General features: G+C 35.1%; 1 protein-coding gene across 1 annotated transcript; it reads left to right on the top strand.

Annotated features, from left to right (window-relative positions):
- Positions 1-8735: 8735 nt before the first annotated feature.
- Positions 8736-15129, top strand: LOC147762728 (carboxypeptidase B-like). The gene is made up of 2 exons (XM_087011519.1): positions 8736-8892; positions 14410-15129. The coding sequence occupies exons 1-2, from the start codon at positions 8736-8738 to the stop codon at positions 14637-14639; spliced, it is 387 nt and encodes a 128-aa protein (XP_086867645.1). The 3' UTR covers positions 14640-15129.
- The last annotated feature ends 4054 nt before the right edge of the window (positions 15130-19183 follow it).

A 19183-nucleotide genomic window follows, 5' to 3' on the forward strand; every position in this document is an offset into this window, starting at 1 on the left:
AGAGTCAAATGACTCCAATTTTATTCTCAGTGAATAGAGCTGATTTCTAATTTGAGTTGTATGTCAGTTAAGCATGATGTATTATTGCATCAGAATCCTATTTTGTGCAACGTTATTTTCTGCTTTTTGTCTGTACATTTGACAGTTTTGCTGCCTTGTTATTTCTTATTTTCCATGAAACAAATTCATTTTACACGGTGATTCGTGATTTTCTACTCGCATTTTCAATGAAATGTGAATAAAGATTATTTATTTAATCTGATTCGTGATTTGATGATTTTATTTCATGTGAACTGTTGTCACTAACCACCATTAAAGGGACTTTCATTTAAACCTTTCAAGTTGACTCAATGCCAGGTTTAAATGTTAACAAATTACTTAACTCGCACTGTTTTAGAATCGCACGTGGCGCAAGACACGGTCAAAGCAGGATAATGATTGCTACGGAGTCGATGCTAACAGGAACTTTGACATTCACTGGAATGGTAAGAATACGGTGCGCCAGAACGCATACATAGAGACCATTACAGGATTAAGCGGTCTTCCTTTCATGTAGGTCCGCCTTATTTAGGCCGTGGGCTAGCTAGAACTCGGCTCTTCTCATTCTGAATGGCCTCATGAATCCACTAATGACCAAAACTTATAGTCGAGTTGCCACTTCTAGGGCCCAATGCTCTAACCCAGCAATGTCTTTTTTCTAGACTCTTTTTACAGATATGCATTCCTTATGGTAAGAGAAGCAATATTGATTTTGTTACAGCTTCTGACACATTTTTCAAAATGGCTGCCGATTTGTGAGAGAAAATAGATATACAGCCCAAAAACAGTTCTTTCAGAACAGCACAGCAGAATTGATGATTACACGTTTAGGCTAGTCAATAAACAACTTAGGTTGGAAAAAATTGGTGACAAAGGTTTCTCAATTGATTCTGGTCCGTTGAAGGCCCAATATAGCCCAAAAAATTTTCCCCATGAATCCCCCCATGGCAAAGTCTCATTTTCCACAAAAATCCAAAATGGCCGCTATTGAATGGGGTGGGTGGACTTGAAATCCATAACTTGGGAACGCAATGTCACAGAAACATGCTTTAAGTATCAATTCCTACTAAGTGAGGGATCCCCAATCTTTTGCAACTAGTCTCAAGGTCACTGGAGGTCAAGGTCATGACCATATTACAAAGTCAAGGCATATTTGGAGAAAAAAACCCCATAATGTCTATATGACAGTTTCCCAATGTCACTGAAACATGTTTTAAGTATCAACGCCTACTAAGTGAGGGATCCCCAATCTTTTGCAACTAGTATCAAGGTCACCAGAGGTCAAGGTCATGACCTTATTACAAGGTCAAGGCATTTTTGGAGCAAAAAAACCCTTAATGTCTATATGACAGTTTCCAAGTGTCATAGAAACATGTTATAAGAAACAATACCAACCAAGTGGGACACTGCCAAACACTTGCAACTATTTTCAAGGTCAGCAGAGGCCAATATTATTAAAAAATGTCAAGGTCATGGCATTTTCCAAGTGAATGATATCATATCTATATCTTGGTAACCGTATGTCACTAAATCATGCATGTTTAATGTATCAGTTCTTCTAAATGAGAAGTAAACAATCAATTGCAACTAATTTAAAGGTCGCCAGAGATTAAGTTTTTGACTGCTAATTACAAGGTCATGAGGTTTAAAAGCAAAATTCCATACTTTCTCAATTACCAAATGTGTCAGAAACGCGTTTAGCGGGCCAATTAATGCCTTGAAAATGGGGCCCTCTTTATCATTTGCAACTATTTCCAAAATCTAGGAGGTACAGGCTTGACCTTATTGCAAGGTCATCATGAAATTTAATGAAAATTTGATTCTAGGTAGTGCTAAATACAACACATAAGAGTGTTTAAGAGAAAAATATGCATCTCCATTCTTTATGACAAATGTTACATTTTATAGAACGACCTGAGCCCATTGTGGTTTGATGTAAATACTTTTAAATTTTAATACAGGTGCCACAGGCATAAACTCTCTTCTTGTCTGCCCAATGATTGACCTAAAGCCTTCTTGTCCTACCTTTTTATGTATGATCTACTTTGGAGTATCTGTGTGCCATTGTAGAGAGGAGATAGTGGATAAAGCATATTTATTTGTCCATTTAATCAGTATCTGTATTTGGTTGCTTTTATGACAACCAAAGGCCAGCCATTACTGAATTGCCAATGGTAAAGTGTGTTGATTCTTAATGGTCGATTCAATACCTTTAGCTCCATCATGGATGGGTGAGGTCTAAAAGCTATACCCTCTCCCAAGCCTACTGAGCATGCTGACACAAGTCTGTACTTGGGTTAATTGGGTAATTTTAATGTGCTGAGTGGGAAATTAATAAGTTTTTTTGTGTGAAGACAAACTTGTAGATGGTGCACTTTGAGTGTCATTTCAGCATCTTTTTTCCTAAATATCCCAATTCTTGGTCCTGCAGTGGGATTCTGAAATAAGCAGCAGATCATTTGCTGGGAAGAACTTGTTCACCGCAAGTGAACACTCTACTAGAAGGTGTAGTATGTTTTGGTCGATAAACTTTAAAGCTGCTGTTTCGTGGTGTGGTCATCTGTGTCAAAAGTAGTTACATGTTTTCATATAATGCCAGCTCCTGTCAGATTGGAGAACTAGTACCGAGCCATGATTGCAACCTGGAAGTTTTTATCAGGTCTGTTAGGATAGGAAACTGGCTACAGGCTCTCGTCATCATCCTTCGTTTACTTTGCTGCAGCTCAGTTGACAGTCATTGTGTCGAGCTTGCGGTCTCAAATAGGGGGAGGGGGGCTTTTTCTGAAAAAGTGGACCTTCTACCAAGAAATATTTGTGTAATTAGATAAAATTTTATCCAGAACACCACTGGCTACAGGCCTGTATTTGATGGTCAAAGCACCAAGGACACAAGGGACGTACAAACGGTTGTAGCTGTGGGCTAGGAACTAACACGTATGTAAAGGACTTTGTATCCTTCAGTTTGAAGCTGACCACGTAGAAATAACCTTCTGACAAATATTAAGTGATCCGGTGGTAATAAATGCTTATTGAATGTTGTGCATTAATGCAGACTACCTTATCCTCAAGTTGTATTGAAGCAAATAGTCCAACTTATCTGCAGAGGACACATTTGCCTTTTAATCACTGTCCATCATGCAGTCAAATTGCTCCTTAAATTTGTCCAGGAAAATGCATTTCTTCTCTGAAAAGGACTCTTATTGACCCATACCTAACTCTGCTATGCCACATCTACATGTAGACCTATTGTTTAAGACCCACAGCTAGCAATTGTGATAAACTTGTGGCCAGTAAGTTTGAAGATTTGAGAGAAGCATTGGAAGTGAATATCTGAGAAATCAACATTTGATATTTTTTTAAAGCTGGAGAGAAACCCAACTTATTTGTTACGGATGTTCAAATGGTGTAGCAATCTGACTTCTGGGCAAGAAGGTAAATACCATAAAAATGTGCCATCCCACCTGGTTATATTTCCCCAGGGAAACTGCTTACCTACTTCTGATATGGTTGTTTCATTCCTTATAAACTCACCACCGGTTGTATGATTTTTTTTTACTGGCAGTTTGTACCCCCAGCCTGTGTACAATATAAAACGTCCCCATTTCTAATTCCATAATATTTTATCTAAATATATATATATATATACCTAACATGACATAATTCCCCCATTGCAGTAGTATAGAATGCTGTAATAAGATTATGAATATTCCAATTTTTTACATGTCTTATGTGAGGCTACAATGGTAATTGTATAAGAGGCTGTCTTTGCCCAGTATGAAACAAGTTTATATTTTGTTATTAAGCTTTTAGTTCACTTTAAGTTCCTGTATAATGTAAAACACACAGCTTTATTTAAACGTAGATATAACACATAGGCCCTAGTGATTTTGAAATGGGTACAGTATACCTTTAAGCCTTGTAAACTGAATGCCATTTATTTAAATGAGTACTATGCAGTAGCAGCGATGCCTTTTCTGTAATGAAATATTCTTTAAACAATCACCTGTGTTGTGTTTAATAAGTGTAAAATCAATTTTTCTTAAATATTATGACAACCTTGTTATAAGGATATGACCCTGACCTGTGGTGATCTTAGAAATAGTTTCAAATGATCGGCAGTATGTCACTTAGTATGAATCGATAAAATAAACATGTTTCTGTGACATTGGCCGGGTTATCAAAATGTAGATATGATGACATTTTGTCCGAGCTAAAAATGCCATGACCTTGAAAATAAGGTCATAACATTGACCTCTGGTGCCTTGAAAGCAATTGCATATTATTATCAGAACCTCACTTAGTAGGAAATTATATTTTAACATGCTTCTGTGACATCCAATTACAAAGGTTTAGATAATATGGGAATTTTCTGCTCGAAAAATGCAGTGTCCTTGAAATTAGGGTCATGACCTTGACCCCAAATGACTCTGAATAAATTTGCAAAAGATTGGCGGTGCATCATTCAATAATAGTGGATACTAAAATATGTTTTGTGACATTAGGTTACCAATATATGGACATCACATCATTTTTTTTGCTCACAAAATGTATAGATCTTATGATTAGGTCATGACCTTGACCTCCAGTGACCTTGATACTAGTTGAAAAAGATTGGGGATCCCTCACTTAGTAGGAGTTGATACTTAAAACATGTTTCTGTGACATTGGGAAACTGTCATATAGACATTATGGGGTTTTTTCCTCCAAAAATGCCTTGACCTTGTAATAAGGTCATGACCTTGACCTCCAGTGACCTTGAGACTAGTTGCAAAAGATTGGGGATCCCTCACTTAGTAGAAGTTGATACTTAAAACATGTCTCTGTGACATTGGGTTCCCAAGTTATGGATTTCAAGTCCACCCACCCCATTCAATAGCGGCCATTTTGGATTTTTGTGGAAAATGAGACTTTGCCATGGGGGGATTCATGGGGAAAAATTTTTGGGCTATATTGGGCCTCCAACGGACCAGAATCAGTTGAGAAACCTTTGTCACCAATTTTTTCCAACCTCAATGGGGAAAATATGCTCGTTTACGGGCCTAGTTACCTGTTTGAAAAAAAAGAGAAAAAAGGACCGACCACCAAAAATACCGAAGAAAGCAAGTGGAATTTGTATGTTTTTGGTATAATACCTGTAGTCTTATCAGCTCCATTCCCTCCTCTCTGCTACTGATTGCTTATCGCCCTCTACATAAGCATTTTATTAGCGGAAATTTTGATTTCTCAAAGTTACATTCTGTTTTTACATCCGTTTTGTTTTATTTCCAATAGACCACAAATGCATGTGGTGTAGCATGACGATAAGTTAAAATGAGAGAAGAAAAAATACAGTGCGCTTGTATCGACCACCTTGTTTTTAAGATCTTAGTAAAGCAGAGTTTCATATACAATTGTATTTCTATACCAAAACACAATTAATTAAATTAATATGACAAGTTAAGGCTGAAATATTTTCTTCTATTTTCGTGCACTAATTGACAGGCATATTTAAATAATGCTCAATTTCTTATAAGAAACGAAGCTTATTTTTGTTTTCTAGCCATAACCACACATTTCTGTTAAGAATTACAGGCAAAAACATTGCCTGGTAAGCAGGCATGCTGGACTATTAAGCAAAATCTTTTTTCTGGAATTTTTCAATATATTGGTGCTTAGTTATACATCTAGAAACATGGTTTTGAGAATAGTTTTCTATGTAAAACAGTGCAGTATCCTGTCTGACTTAAAGTATGTTTATTAGGAGACTTCCAGGGAATGCATGGTGTAAAAATAAATTCTATCACAACTGTAACTGTATATTGCCTGGGCTGTAAGCATGTAACGTATGTTGGTAAGATACTAGTACTGAAATAAGTTAAAGGGATAACAACTCTTCGTAGGAGATCTATATTGCATAATAAATACATTGTAAACAACTCATAGAAATATAATACATTTTATTTAACCACAAAAATGGCAGTTATAGTAATTATACTGAAATTTCTGCTTGTCATCGGACCACGTGAGCTCCATAGATGGCTATATTACAGAAACAATCTTTTTAGAAAAAACAAGGACTAACTTTGAATGCAGAAATGGATTCATTAACCATTGGTGAGTATGGGAAAATTGTCGCTTACCCAAGGAAAATTCATTTTTTGGCCAAAATGAATAGTTGTTATTCTTTTAACAATGGAATCCACTAGAAACTCATTTTCAACATGCTTGATGGCGGTTTAGAGAATTGCCTAGACCTTGAGTTACAGTGGTTATAATAATGAAGATAATATGATAGCAGATTTTGCAGTTTTAACAGTTAAAACTGTTAAACAATGGGTAGAAGTGATAATTATCAAATAATTGTTTTGTGAATAATTGTACCACCAGCATACAAAAAACAAAAAACAAAAACAAAAAGATAATATAAGGCTCAGCGAGGCAGACAACGTCTGATCAAAAAAGACATGATATATTTCGTGAAATTCGAATACCTTTCAGTTCTGAACACCTCCGATTTCATGAATTTCAACCAAAATGACTTTCTCTTTATTTCAAATTTAATTGAAATTAAAATTAATATTTCCTTCTGTACGAAATGTATAGCACATTACTGTAACTCCAAAATTGCATCTCAGGCTGGAGAAACCATCTTTGTGCCCTGATAATAAACCCACTGAACACCCGTGGCATGAATTGAAGTGTGCAATCCAGAGGAGAACAAAACTCCCGTGAAATTCCGCCTAGGTTTTTAGGAAACATGGGACAAGATCCCACAAAATAGAACTGTTATCCTTGTTGAAGGCAGAAGCGCCATATACAGGAGGTAATTATAGTAATAAACGTGACCTTTAACGAGCACGCCCTTATGCTAACTGTGTGTAAATTTGGGGACATTTGGCTGTGTCTTTTCAATTCAATGGGCATTTCTTTACCTCTGTAGAAATGACAGTGGAACATCAGATTTGAGGGGGTGCATGTGATAAATGTGAATAAATGGTATTAAATATGGATATATTCACCGTTAGTTTGTTTTTTCTGTACCACTAATCATGTTAGTTATGGTATCTGGAATGAAAATCACCAGGCATAGCAAGTTACTCCTGTGACGAAACTAGAGGTGGGACAACCTTTTTGACAAATGTTGTATCTCCAAGATTGGCAGAGATAGACACATAGTTACTATTAAAGTTGAATAGGAAGTTATATATTGACAATCTAACTGTGACCTTGAAATTGACCGTTGACCTACTTTTCACTGTGAACTGAACTTTGCAACTTTTTCATCCCTATATCTTTGAAACTGGCAGAGATATGCCCATAGTTACTATTGAATTTTATTAGGAAATCATATATTGACAGTCTTCCTGTGACCTTGAATTTGACCTTTGACCTCCTTTTCGCCATGAACTGCACTTCACAAATTTGGATTTGACCTTTTTCTTTTCCCCATGATTTTATTATAAATTGTAGTTTTAAACAAACAACAAAACCTCTTGTTAACTGCATTTTGAAGAACTTGGCAAGTTCAACACTGGAGGTGTGTCCCTTTTTTTTTGTTTTCCCGCAAATGCGTTTGCTCCAGCTGGTGGTACAATACTAGGAGGCGTTATCTCCTTTCTGATTCTTTAGTTCACATTGTGAAACTAAAGTCTTTTAAACTGTGCAATAAAAATTAAATAGGTGTCCTGTACATGATTTTTTTGGAGTAAAAATAATGAGATGTTTAAGAAACTTTCTTTGAAACAGCAGATTCAATTGCATCTTAAAATATAAAGTTTTGAACATTTAATAGTCGTTCTTTTCTTAGAGAGTGGAACAGACCCGGACCCTTGTGAAAATACTTTCGGCGGCAAGAAGGCATTTTCTGAACCAGAAACCCAGGCGATGAGTCATTTCATCTTGTCTAAGAAGCGTTACATTAAGGTTTACATTAGTCTCCATAGTTACAATAATTACTGGCTGACGTCATGGGGGTACACCAGAAACCTTCCAAGTGATTATCAAGAACTGGTGAGATAATATTATTAATATTATTATTTTTATATGATGTGCAATTATCTAAATTTGCACATATTTTCCAAATACGTTAAAGCAAATAGAATAACAAGTAAAAATGGCACCATCTGAGTTTTGTTACGGAATTCAGACGAACTTAAATGTCTTCATTTCCGGCAAAACTACTAATACTTTAGCTATTTCCCAATTCAGGCATTAAAAACCCCTCAAACAAAAGTACGTAATGTCGCTGTATCTTTCTGGTATGTACAGGAAGACACAGTGATCTGATCTGTGACTGGTCGTCATTTTTTTGCTGCGCACTTACTTGTCTACCATTATTTCTTACCCTTCTCTCCTCAAATTCTGACTTGATTTAACTCTCATTTACGAGAATTCCGGTAATCCCATTTGATTTCCTTTTACCAGTCTACATCTTCATTCTACAGTGACTCAAAAACTAGGTAATAAGAGGATGCAGCATATATTTCAAAACAAATTGTCTGCAAATTAAGCACAAATTTTCACCCTTAAAATTCGTGACACGTTTTCATACCATGCTCCTATTATTTCTGCAAGTATTATCTCCTCAAAATGCATAAAGATAAATTGTTATCTTATCGTGTTGTTAGAAAAACTGCTTTTTCTCCGAGTCCACGACTTTATTCCCGTTCACCTCCAGCTAAAAATTACCACTACACGTCACTTCCGGCACAATTCTGATGAATTTTCTCTCCTCCGGTACCCCTAAACAAACCCCAAAACAGATTGAAGACTGTATTACTCCATTCCAGCTAAGAATCGCCAAAATAGCCGCAGCTGCCATATCTGCTGTCGGAAACGAAGTATATGAGACTGGATCTGCTGCGAGAATGCTAGGTATGTATATACCACACACGCACACACACAAAAAAAAATACTGTACTAGTAGAGTGTTTATCACTTACTTCGGAACGGAGAGTTATGCAAAACAACAACGTTTCGCTCTTCAGCAAAACGAGGCTCTTGAGACAAGAGCGAAACGTTGCTGTCTTGCATAACTCTTCGTTCATAAGTAAGAGGTTAACATCACTAGAAACAGTGACTAATAAAATTCCTTGGAACCACTCACAATCTCATTGATAAATTGTATAAGTAGTTTTGAAATTTTTGGTAAGGAACCGGGAATTATTTAATTCGAAGGGGGGTGGAGAGGAAAATTCCTGTGATACAAAATAAAAAAAATCGAGACCACCCTTGAAAACATTCACTTTTTTTTTCAGTACCCCTTTTTAAATTCATAGAAAGATTCACCCCTCCCCCCCCCCCCCCATACTCAATAAAAATGAAAGAAACATTGAAATTTAATATTTTACTATGGTTTGGAACTATAGTCTATTAATGATATGCTAGTGAATGCGTACTGCCTGAAGTTAAAGAGCTAGGATATTCAAAAACAGAAAGTTCCACTTTATATGACTGTAGGATCTAAGAACTCTTGTATCCTAGTAAGACTGCAGTGTTAATTAAAGAGGCAAAGTATAAACAGGTGATATTGTTTGCCTTCCTTTCTAAATTTGAGAAGGCGCAACCAGCAGAAACTGATGAGAGTTCTCGTGGTGATTCAGAGAGTAATTCATAAAAGGGATAAGCATTGACATTTTATTATAATTGCTCTGTCCAATGAAAAAGTTCCAGGCGTTGTAAATTATCTAAAATAATGGCATAAAAAGTAGGTAATAAAGATAAAAATACTCCACTCATGTGGGTTCTTTAATTTTAGATACTACAGAATTTATTCCATTCATTCTTATTAAAGAAAAATAATAGCATGAAAAGAAAGATGAAAAATATAAGCTGTATGTATAAAACTGTATGTAAATCATGAAAGATTTAACAAACAGGTCAATGTCAAACATACTATACCATGTAGTGCTTAATTTAATATTATACTTGAAAAGAAAGTGTAAACAAGGAAGCAAAGCTGTCAAATGTACAGATGAAAAGCAGAAAGTAATAATGCACAAAATTGGATACTGTAATGACGCAATGATACATTATGCTTAACTGCAAAGTCAGCATCCATTTTTTATTATGCAGAACAGGTAATACCGATGAAAGTAAAAGATTCAGGCCCACGAGAGTTCAAGTTCACACTTTGAAGATGCCAGAATGAGAAAAATGAAAATTTCCCCAAAAATTGCACAAATTTAATAAAAATGATAATCAAAGAGAGATGGTTTTCTAATTTGAGCTTATGTCAATCCTAGGAATCATTCTTGTAAGTTAAAAAATAATAAATAACACAGTTTAATTTTCAAAACGTTAGTGGTGGTAGTGCACGAAGTAGGTTTTTGTCAAATTTGGTGCAATATTACTTAATGATTAACTGTATAATTACCACCAATTTTTAATTATCTACCATTAATACCATGGACGTTTAGAAAATTTGATTGCCACTGAGCTTCATGCCTGTGGGAGTTCTATGTCCCGCATTGAAAATGCCAATATGTGAAAGATCACAAAAATGTACAACAGAAAAAGAAGCCAATTAAAATGCTTTTCCAACTCAGGCTTCGTTTTAGTCCTATGTTTATTTCCAGTAAAGTTTAAGAAAAGTAACTGATATGGTTTCTCTACAAATAAATAGTCATTATGGAGGCAGTTCAAAAGGGAAAAAAACTCATTTCAGTACAGTTATCTCTTGTTTACATTTTGGCGTTTTCATGGTTTGACTGTGAAGTCCTATGGGTCTGAAGACTTTTGCTAGTCACATTTTCTAAATACCCTTGTTTCCTGCAGTGCATAATTAAATATTAATAATAATAAACTTTATTTAAAGAGGGTAAAACATGTTTAGTGCGCACACTTATCTTACACATGGCCCATATTGGTGACGATTATGCTGTAAAAGCATTATATAATATTGCATTAAAATTGAAGGAAAACTGCTGCCATAGTGACCATTTAAGGAAAACCATCCCCCTTACACTTCTCAAACTTACAAGAAAGAAACATAGGACTAAAATACAACTTTAGCTTAAAAAACGAGTCTGATTTGTTGATTTTTCGGGAATACATTTTTCACTTATCATGTTATTGGTGAAAGTGCACAGCGACATCGGTGTCTGTACATTTAAAAAATGTATTACTCTTGCAAATTTTATTAGAAATTTAAGAAAAACTTAGTTGTACCACCACGTGGTTTTAGTCCCGTCCGTATCGCTGCCGCCATTACCGTTACCGCTTCTCCTCCTAGACTACAAGGCCCTGTGTACCCATCTCTGTGCTTTAGGTCACCTATAATCTCAACTCGATCCACGTAAAATCTGGGCTTTGTCTGTGCTGGGGTCTAGGTGTGTCGCTCATTGCAATGCACCCTTGTCCAAAATAAGCAAAATTTAATGCTAATTATCTACCATACCGAATGAATTATGGGAAAATTTTCTATATAGACAGCTGACCGAAAGTCATATGTGGAGATTTCAAATATGCCCTTGGATTTGACCTTTGATCTTAATTTCAAGGCCAAACGGGCCGAAATTTTCAATAAAACGATTTTTTTTACGAAAAAAAAATTTATTTACGCTGATGTTCATAAAACTACACAGACCTAACCTATAATATTATTGGCAAGTGTTACCTTTCATGACATCTTTCATCTCAGTGAGTTTGGGGTCAATTGGTGCTATTTCACGGAAGTAGCGGCCATAAGATACCGAAACTGAAAACTGTCTCTAATTCGGAACCGTTAATGCTAGAGATCTATTCTTTTTTGCATTTTGTAGAGCATGTCAAGCCGAACACTGAAAGTGGTTTCCGTTTTTTTTTTTTTTTTTTTTTTTTTTTTTTTTTTTTTTTTTTTTTTTTTTTTAAATTTCCATGCGGTTTACGAGTAAGGCTGTATCAAAAAGTACATTGTGGTGGTGCAAGCAAAATGTGCAATACGGTAATATGTAAAAAAAAACCTCTGGAAAATATAACATAGAGCTTGGCGAGGCAGACAACTTCTGGTCAAAAATGACATTAATTCATGAAATTTGAACATCTTGAACTTCTGAGCACCTACCATTTCCAGAATTTCAACCAAAATGACCTATTCTTTATTTCAAATAATTTCTTTTGTAGGAAATTTATGGCACATTATTGTAACTCCATAATTGTAACATTAAGTCCTTCATATCTCCAAAACTGGCAGAGATAGTTGAATAGGAAGTCATATACTGGCAATTTAACTGTGACCTTGAAATTGATTTTTGATCTACTTTTCACCATGAACTGAACTTTGCAACATTTAAGTCCCTTATATCTCCAAAACTGGCAAAGAAACGCCTATAGTTACTATTGAACTTGAATAGGAAATCATACACTGGCAATCTAAGTGTGACCTTTAAATTGACCTTTGACTTACTTTTCATCATGAATTGAACTTTGCAAATTTTCGTTCCCTTTTATCTCTAAAACTGGCAGAGATAGGTTCATAGTTACTATTGAACTTGAATAGGAAGTGATATACTGGCAATTTAACTGTGACCTTGAAATTGACCTTTGACCCTTTATCATGATGAACCGCACTTTGCAAATTTTCTGATCTTTATATCTCCACAACTGTCAGAGATATGCACATAGTTACTATTAAACTTAAATAGGAAGTCATATACTGGCAATCTAACTTTGACCCTAAAAATGACCTTTGACCTACTTTTCACCATGAACTGAACTTTGCAACATTTCCGTCCCTTGTATCTCCAAAACTGGTAGAGATACACACATATTTACTATTAAACTTGCTTAGGAAGTCATATACTGGCAATCTAAGTGTGACCTTTAAATTTACTTTTGACCTTCTCTTTATCACGAACTGAACTCTGCAAATTTCTTTCCCTTTTAACTCCAAAGCTGGTAGAGATAGGTCCATAGTTACTATTGAAGTTGAATAGGAAGTCATATACTGGTAATCTTACTGTGACCTTGAAATTGACCTATGAGCTTTTTTTCATGATAAACCGCACTTTGCAAATTTTCTGATCTTTATATCTCCAAAACTGGCAGAGATATGCACATAGTTACTATTAAACTTGAATAGGAAGTCATATACTGGCAATCTAACTTTGACCCTAAAAATGACCTTTGACCTCATTTTCACCATGAACTTCCCTTTTATCTCCAAAACTGGCAGAGTTAGGTCCATAGTTACTGTTGAAGTTAAATAGGAAATCATATACTGGTAATCTGTGTTCTTGAAATTGACCTTTGACCTACTTTTCATGATTAACTGCACTTTGCAAATTTTCTGGTCTTTATATGTCAAAACTGGCAAAGATACGCCCATAGTTAGTATTGAACATGAATAGGAAGTGATCTAACTGTGACCCTGAAAGTAAGTTTTGACCTAATTTTCACCATGAATTGATATTTGCAAATTTTCTATCCCTTATATCTAAAAAACCGACAGAGATGCACCCAAAGTTGCTGATGAACTTGAATATGAAGTCATACACTAGCCATCTATTTGTGACTTTAAAATTGACCTTTGGTCTACTTTTTATGATGAACTGCTTTTTGCGTGTTTTCTGTTCTTTAAATCTCCAAAAATGGCAAATTGAACTTCATATACTTTGATATTGAAATTGACCTTTGACCTATTTTTTCACCATGAACTGAGCTTTGCATATTTTCTGGCCCCTCATATCTTCAAAACTAGTAGAGACGTGCTCAGTGTTGTCCCTAGGTTTTCTCTTTTGTCAGAATTTATACAACACTGACAACACATTTCAAGGAAAACCCATAGGCGGCTTATTGTCTAGAGAATCACAGGAGTGATCAATGTTAGGAAAATGCAGGTCAATTCAAAAATCTGCTTGATTGTACCATTTTTAGTTATATATATTTTTGCATATTTTGAGAACTCTTTTTGATTGCATTTTATAGAGCTTGTCAAGCAAAAAACTGGTGGTGGTGTCCATTTTTGGAGGGTTTTCCATACGAATGCGCTTACTCCAGCTGTTGGTTCAATATCCGGAGGCGGTACTAGTTGAATGATGAAAAACGTGAATTCATATGTTTGTGTAGCCAACATGACTCTTCTTCGATACCCCCACCCCATCTGTCATTTTCAATTTACCCCCAACCTCCCTTAATTTTTGCTAAAAAATTTCCAGGGTTCCCCATTTTCTCCTCCACCCCTCACCCTTCTTATTTAACTGTGGGTGCCAGTCTTAAATAACAATTTCCATTTGTCTTTACAAATTTCCGAAAAAAAAATAAAAGTGGTGTTTATGGTCTAATTAATAGATTAAGTATCTGAAGTTGTAAAGATAATGATGCCACGAAAACATTAGTGCTATAATTCACCATGTTATTTTGAAATCTCTGTCATAAGAAATTATCTCTCTTCCACTTTCTTATTTTTTTTAGGTGCTGCTTCTGGAGGCTCTGACGACTGGGCTAAAGCTAAAGCGGGTATTAAGTATTCCTACACTGTAGAATTGAGTCCCAGTACGAGAAGGTTTACTAGCCTTTTTGAGTTCGAGCTTCCCCCTCGTTTCATCCCACTCGTAGGCAAAGATCTTTATGTGGGTCTGAAAGCTGTAGCTGAAGCACTGCAGGAAAAATTAACCCTTGAGATGAATGTCGGTTGCATCTAGTGAATATATTTTATTTTGTGAAAATAGTGACTGCATGAAAATCAAATTCTGGTTTTTAAAAAGAATATTGTGAAACTCCGATGGAACATAAAGAAGACAGTCGTACTGATTCTGGTATGCTGATTAAGATAAAGAAATTGCATTGATATAAATCTATGACATTCCTGCTATTATCAATGCAACTGGGGAAAATGTCCAGTCTTATCAAATTTTAGTGAATCCTGATTTGGACCAGTCGTTCTAGGTGGTCTGAATGGCGAGTAAGCTGAAAAGTTATTGGCATATATTTTTTGACGATTGCCCTTTTATAAACTTATCTATTATATATCATAATAATATCAAGCAACTAAATCCAAATTAAAAGAATTATATTAGAATTCTCCATTTATGAATGAAATAAAGATCTCAGCAAATCATTCTTGCAGTTTACCCATCACCAGGCTTGCAGATTTCAATATGTGCACTTTTCTGTAACGCCACCCTGTGACTTTTGGCCAGATGGCAGCAACCAATTCTGCCAGCGCGCAAATGACGTTGTGTCCCCTCTGCAGAGGTAGGGCTACCTGTCTTGGCTGAGATGTCTGCTGAAACAAGGCACGTGGTTTGAAGGAATGCTCTGAAGTAACAAGCTTTTCAAAAGGGGCTCTTTATATTTGTCACAGAAGAGCAAGTGATTTTAAAAGATCAGAACAATCGCCTGTCTTCATTGCTGTCAAGGGGGCTTGACTTGGGCCTGTTAAAGTGACAGTGCCTGAGTAGTTATGCAAACAATAACCAGCTACGTAATTACTGGGTCACAGCAAAAACAGTCCCATCACTTTTAAAACTGGACACATATCTGTGGCTGCGATAGAGGGTACCTGCCCACCATTCAGACCACATCGCAAGGAAAACCAGCAGGATTTTTTTTTTTTAGCAAAATGCTGATAAAATCCCTTAACGATTACCAGTCACAGTTAACCAGTGTACCAGAAACAATTTCAAACAAATATATAAAATTGTTCTTAAACTCTCACCCTCAACCGAACAAATAATAACAACAACTCTGTATTTGTGGTCCATAAAAAGAACCTTTATTCTAAGAAACTGGAGAAAAATATTTTCAAAATGCTTCTCCACGTTATTGGACTTTAAATTGTGACAAAACATTCTACCACGTAACCCTCTCATTCTACGTCTCTGCTGAATTCAACATCACATCTTGCTCACATTCCAAGCTAAAGATCTCGAGACGTCAGGATTGTATAAGAATATTCAACTTTTAGCCATTCAACCACTCTGTTCACCACATGTCACTATCATACATTTATCCATATAAAAGCAAACCTCTTGATCCACAGTTATAACAATAATAATTATAATAATAAAAAGCCTTATAGTTTACTTTCCATATCTTTGAAGTAAGTCACACAGCAAATCGGCTGTTTCACAATCAGGGGTACAAAATAGGGGTCACATTGAGAGAAAAATGAACTCTGATGCATTTGTTTAATTTTGTAACAGATAAAAAGAATAACATCTTAACTATGACATCCAACATTTTTAGAACACAATATTAATTATTTTTTGTGTTATGTTCAAATTAACAGAATGCCTCTTAGGCTAAGATTTGGGGGTACGGACACTACACATGCAAGTAATTGATGCTTTTGTAACTGAAATATCATATTGTTTACCAGTTATTTTTGCCAACATTCTAAAAATATCAAAATAAATATATAACAACAGTACTTTAACCAAAAGGATACAAGTACATGTATTAACTTTCATTCACCAGACTTTAATTTAAACTTTTTCTTTCTGCTGCTTGGTCTTTTTTATTTATTTATTTATTGATTGATTGATTGATTTTTGTTTCAGTCTTGATTCTTGTTTTTTGAGTCTTTTCTTCTTTTTCATTTCTCGTTAATTTGCACCTCTTGCTCTGCTGTTTTCAGGATTGTTGGGTTTATGCTTCTCCTTGACTCTCTTATATGTTCTTATATGTTCTTATTTCTTCTCTCATCTTTAGCCTTTCTTGCTGGGCCAGCCTTGGATGATTCTTCATTTTTCTGCTCTGCTATGTTACGTGCATTCAACATCTTCCTTACGTGCTTCAGCATGACTGTTAGCTCTTTGACATTTTTTTTCAAATTATTTTTGCTGACAGTAAAAATGTCAGGTTTCCTATTTCTTTTCCTATTTGGCTTTTGTTCATTGTCATCCATGTTTGATACTTTATCCACTGAGAGTATTATAAATATAGTTCTGTTAATTATTTATGAATTGTAGTGTCCGTAACCCCTCAAAATATATCATATACATTAATCCATAGAATATTAATCCATATACAATTTATTATTTTGGAATTAGCTATATTTAGCAATATATTGGAAGCAATATTGTTCATTTTGAATGCAAAGAGTAGCATCTTTACTGATATTATTTTATTTATTTATTTTTATTTATTTATTTATTTGCAAAATGTCTTGCCTGACTCTTATTGATATAGTATCACTTTATCAAATATACATTTATATACAAAGTTTTTTCTAAACATCATAGGACATGAATGCATTTTATACAATCCAGAACAATATTTTGTACCATATTTTGAAATTTTATCATCATTGATAAGTAGCCAGTTATCCAATAGTTAAAGTATAACTTGGGGGTACGGACACTACAGTAGGGGTACGGACACTACATTTTGCACCAAATTCTTGCATATCTTTTCATAATAAGGGGTAATGTGCTATTTTCTTCCTGAAAAATAAATGTCAGTGTGGACATACATAAAATAATAAAATCAGACAAAATATGATGTGATTCCTAAATAAAACAGATGGGGGGGGGGGGGGGGGGTACGGACACTACAAAAATTAGGACACACCTAGGGGCTCATGATTATAAATACCATAGCATAATTAATAATGGTTACATGTGCACAACTCCTTTATTATGTTTAAGTCATAACATGGTAAATTCATCTTATTATCACGTAGGTGATTTCAAAGTAATATTTGGCCTTATCAAATATGTTTTTCATTGCATTAACAAAAATAAGTAAAATGTGTACAAAAGCCTGTTTAAGCAAAATGGTTGAAACATTTTTTCTCAGAACATTTGCTTGGAAGAACCTGCTAGAAGAGAAGACATATGTTGTAGGAATTATATACCAATATCATATTCACCATAAATCATTGACATAAAGAGCTAGTGCATCATATTTATGACCTTAATTGCAAATGACCCATCGTAACAGCTAAAAATAGGTACTTTTTGAACACATAATTGGTTATAGAAAAAATCATTGCAATAACTCTTTATTTTAAGCCATCATCAAGAGATCTCAAAAGGCCATTTTAACATAATTGTAATTTTACGGCCAGCACTGTTACATCTCAACTATTGCAAATACGTTCACTTTCCCCAAACAATAACCAAGGTCCAAAAGGTAGTACATTAATTCCCATGCACAAACGTACACTGTATGTAACAGGCAGTGTCCACGTTATTTTCTGGACGGCGGGTTTCTTACTATATCAACAAACCAAGGGTTTACTTTAATTAACTGCGAGTTAAGTAAAAGGACAAGATGGGATTGCAAAGAAAGAAGAATAATGCTTATTGTGTGTGCGTGCCTGTGTGTGTGTGTGGGGGGGGGGGGAGGTTGTGTGCGTGTGAGGGGGGGGTTAAGACCCAAATCTAGCAGTATACCAGTTAGAGGTTGAAGGAAACGAAATGTAAGAAACTTGAAGTAGAATGAAAAATGAAAAGGGCTAGCATTTTACAAATATTTTTAAAACTGTAACTGTGTTGCAGCTTACAGTCCTGCAGTGCGACAGATGAAGGGTTAAAATAAACTACTGTAGATCTATTGGAGAAAGTGAAATGGTGCTGCAAGCGACAGTAACGAAGGTTAAACATTTTGTTCATTTATGTTTTTAAATCTAGTAATTAATTTTTTTGTTTATTTTAAGTTGCTAGACTGATGTGAGGTAAGTGCCACTTTGACAAACAATTTTCCCGCTCTCTTATGTTTAATAATATAAAAAGTTGGACCTTTTTTTTAGAAAGAGTGAAAACATCTCTATTGGCAAACGGTACTAAGTCTAAGTCTACTGAGTTATAGAACATTAAAATGTCATTTACTATAAGCACCAGTTCATAAAGTCTTGTTGTTATAAAATTGCTGTGGCCCCATATGATATGGTATGCAGAAAGAAGCTGGATTGCTGACAACCGACTAATAATATTGGGTGCATAAACCACTTATGGAATTAATATGCAACGAAGTCTGGAACTGAAACCCGGCAATGAATAATTCAAATTGAAATCATATGTGAAAATACTGTAATACTTTGAATTGAAATGCAGTTGTTACTACCAACGTAAGTCTGTCATCGTGTGTATTTATGAGACAGGAGAAGAAAATAGAAGAAGTGTGCAGTATCCCACACAGATAACACATTAATAAAGCTTTTGAATACGAGCCAAATTTAACCTAAATATTAGCATATTCACTGAACTTAAGGTGGTTTTTCAATGTCTGCTAGATCGAC

The sequence above is a fragment of the Lingula anatina genome, chromosome 4 (genome assembly GCF_051362555.1).
Source record: "Lingula anatina isolate TDL-2025a chromosome 4, LinAna3.0, whole genome shotgun sequence".
Classification (NCBI taxonomy): domain Eukaryota; kingdom Metazoa; phylum Brachiopoda; class Lingulata; order Lingulida; family Lingulidae; genus Lingula; species Lingula anatina.

Coding starts and splice junctions, on each gene's coding strand:
- LOC147762728 (XM_087011519.1), top strand. CDS start 8,736: ATGAATTTTCTCTCCTCCGGTACCCCTAAACAAACCCCAAAACAGATT. Junction 8,893..14,409: donor ATCTGCTGCGAGAATGCTAG/GTATGTATATAC, acceptor TATTTTTTTTAG/GTGCTGCTTCTGGAGGCTCT.